This window comes from Nanorana parkeri, unplaced genomic scaffold (genome assembly GCF_000935625.1).
Source record: "Nanorana parkeri isolate BGI_ZX_2015 unplaced genomic scaffold, ASM93562v1 scaffold2016, whole genome shotgun sequence".
NCBI classification, from domain to species: domain Eukaryota; kingdom Metazoa; phylum Chordata; class Amphibia; order Anura; family Dicroglossidae; genus Nanorana; species Nanorana parkeri.
In genome coordinates, this window is record NW_017308284.1 from 1 (window position 1) to 3,222 (window position 3,222).

The window sequence follows — 3,222 nt, forward strand, 5'->3', positions numbered from 1 at the left end:
AAGCAGGATGGCTAGACGGATGATCGGAGCTGCTGCAATGGCCGTCCGTTCAGCCTCACATCCTGGCCACGCCCCGAGGTGTTTATTCTTTAACATCAGGTTACAGCAGATGATAGGAACAGCAGTTGAACGGTTATAGTATTGTGCGGTCAGAAAATGATGCCTTTCCTCCGTACTGTGCAGATTACCTGTGTGTCCTTGTTACATGTGGCTTTCAACTGTGGCCATGACACAGGAAGTACTGCACACAGGAAGAAGGAAGGGGCGTACACTAGGGGGAAATACATCGTCACATGAGGAATAATTACAGAAAACATGTTTGTTACAACAAAAGGCCACTAGATGGCAGCATAGGATGACACATGGGTTTAGCTAGGAGAAAATGGTATAGGGAACTAACCATGTAAAACTTCTATAACATATTCTATGCCCCATTGGGGCGGCACAGGTATATATATGTGGGTTTATGGTTCAACTGTTGTCACTATGATGAAGGGACCCTGCGTGGTTCCGAAACATTGGTTATGTAATGTATGGGACAGGATTCTTCAATAAAAAAAACCCACAAGGTTTTGAGTTCATCCTTTGAGTGCTGGTGATCCTCATTGCTGTTAACCTTGGATATGCAGGGCACCATCCGTGGACATCACTATGAGCACCACTGCTAATGCAAGCATAGTAGGTCTTGATTGCTGTAAGGAGTGCAGGGGATACCTCTGGCTACTATGGTGTATCTCTATAATATTGGATATACGCAGAACAGAGAAAACATTTTTTTTATTCTTACCTAAGCCATCAAAATCATTTTCTAAAAAATGATTTTCAATAATGAAAGGCTGGTAACCCACAACAACTATACCCCAGCATGTTCATATGTTTAGACCGTTTATAAATATATCGCAATTGAAGTTAATTTCAAACTGTTTAAAGGGAAAAAACTATCTCAGACAAAGCAACCAATCGGATTCAAACTTTCCCTCCCCAATGTGCAATTCCCTGAGTAGGTTTAAATCTGACTGGTTGTTGTTATGAGTTATAAGAGGCAGAGTTTTCCTTTTTCAATTTAATAAAACTGCAATTTAACACTGAACAATGGGGTCTAAAAAAACAATATAGGAAATAAGAATGTTGTGGCAAACATCAAATTTATACTGATATGGAAAGGATTGTAAATGGCATCTGTTTTAATTCAAGTTATCATGTACTTTAGGCTTACGGATCCTTTATATACATTGGGGGGAATTTATCAAAGCAATTGCAACAGTTTTAGGGCTTGTTCACACAAAATGCAGACCAGATCTGCATGAGTTTCTGCACACACAGTGCAGTGTGTTATACCGCACTTCTTGCCGCATTTTTGATGCATTCCGGGATGTTTTTGTTGAAAATTTTTTTTTAATTTTTTTTAGTTTAAAATGGGCTTTCAGTGCGTTCCAGGGTGTTTGCATGCGTTCCAGAGCAGGTAAAATAGGGCTTGTTGCAGTTTTTTTACATGCTCTGAAACAGCACTGCGGTGTGAACTAGAGCCCAAAATACCATTGGAATACATTGGACGCAGTTTTGATCCGGTCTGTAACTGCTCTGCTCCTGGAACGCGCTTGGTGTGAACAAGCCCTGAGCCTCTTAGATCTTTGTTTAATGTGCAAATCTGTTTATGCGCTCCTTTTAACATGTGCGTCTTTTTTGAGCAGAGCTTGCACTATTTGTGTTTTGCGGAAGTTTGCAACTGTTTACATCTGCGCTTGTTCTGCAGCTGTCTGAAACTGGAGCATCACCTAATAAAACAATCGCAACTTAAGAAGTCTCCAGAACCACTTCTTCAAGAGGCTTATTGCCTGGTGTTACAAGTCTTCTTTCCTGGAGTCTATATAATCTCATTTATGAACAACATTACACTAGCAACATAAATCTGGCGCAAATATATCCAATGCAACCATATGCGAGTTCAAACACTCGCAATTGCTTTGATAAATTCTCCCCACTGTGTTTATTTCTTTGACGTAGTCCTAATAATGTAGTGATTCAAACTTGTAATCTGTATTGCCATGACCTTTATACATTATAGAACTTTGCTTTGAAAGCACTTACTAGCCAGAAACATGAACCATGTGTTTTCAGAAAGAAAATTAATCTGCAATGGTAATATTTTATACTGCGTATCATGCATTTTGTTTATAGTTTTTGCTAACTTGTTACTACTCCTACATCTTCATTCAGCCTTAATGTTGGTTTGCCTTTCGCCCTAACCATCTTAAACAATCTGCCCAGAACGAACAGCAGGGTACACTCAGCAATACGGCATGCAGACGATAACGAAAAGCTACCCATGACAGGTTAACCCATGCACTCCAGGATAGCAGCTGTACTTACTTCTAGGATCTGCTGCTCCGCACCAGGTAAAAAAAAAAAGAGAAAAGGAAAAAGGGGATTGAATGGAGAGAAGAGGAAGGAAAGTGACAGAGACCAAGGAACGCAATCTACTTTAGTTTAGGTTATGCACACAATATAGATTTGTTCCAACAGTACACATTTGGTCTACGTTTAGACATATACAGGGGTAGATGGTAACCCACAAGGATTGTTAAATAGGAACAGAAGGAGCTTAATTCACAATGGCTCATTCAAAACACCTCCTACTTTGTCTATACAAACAGCAATTCAGTATAAAATGTATTCATTTCAGATCTAGAATTAGATCGAGAGTCATACATTTTGTCAAAATAATTGACAGATGTAAATAAAGGTAATACAATTCATGCAATATGTGCCTTTAAAGTTTTCTAATTCCACTCCAGTTACACATTAAGGTATGGTGTTAATTCTGTGATTTTCCAAAGCTAGCACAGACCATGCTTACAATGAATCTGAATTACATTACAATGCCATATACTATATTTTGTTTCATGTGTTTGCTCTTGAGCACCCAGATAACTACAGGCTTACTATGCATTATTGCTGTGTATAAAAGTCGGCTTTTGAAACAGTCAAGCTACATATATGTTTCCTGCTTTACCAGCCAAAGGATTTGTAACTCTGGACAGTTCATCTTGTTATTTACACACATTTTAAACTCTCAGGGCCGGTTCAAACCACAAAGACTGCGTTCCAGAGCGTTCGGCCTCTGGAACGCAAGCTGGCCGGCTCCCTGCGTTCAGGGGTGGGAGGGGACGTGGCGGTGCATTAAAGTCAATGGCACCGCAGCCACGCCCCCCCCCCGCCTAC

General features: G+C 40.1%; 1 protein-coding gene across 1 annotated transcript in view; it reads right to left on the reverse strand.

Annotated features, from left to right (window-relative positions):
• Positions 1–2,309: 2,309 nt before the first annotated feature.
• The window catches only part of LOC108800406 (bicaudal D-related protein 1-like), a 26,086-nt gene continuing 25,173 nt past the window's right edge, over positions 2,310–3,222 (reverse strand). Inside the window, exon 4 of the mRNA XM_018572390.1 lies at positions 2,310–2,382. Coding sequence (XP_018427892.1) covers positions 2,335–2,382 — 48 coding nt within the window. The 3' untranslated portion in view covers positions 2,310–2,334. The remainder of the gene's footprint in view (positions 2,383–3,222) is intronic.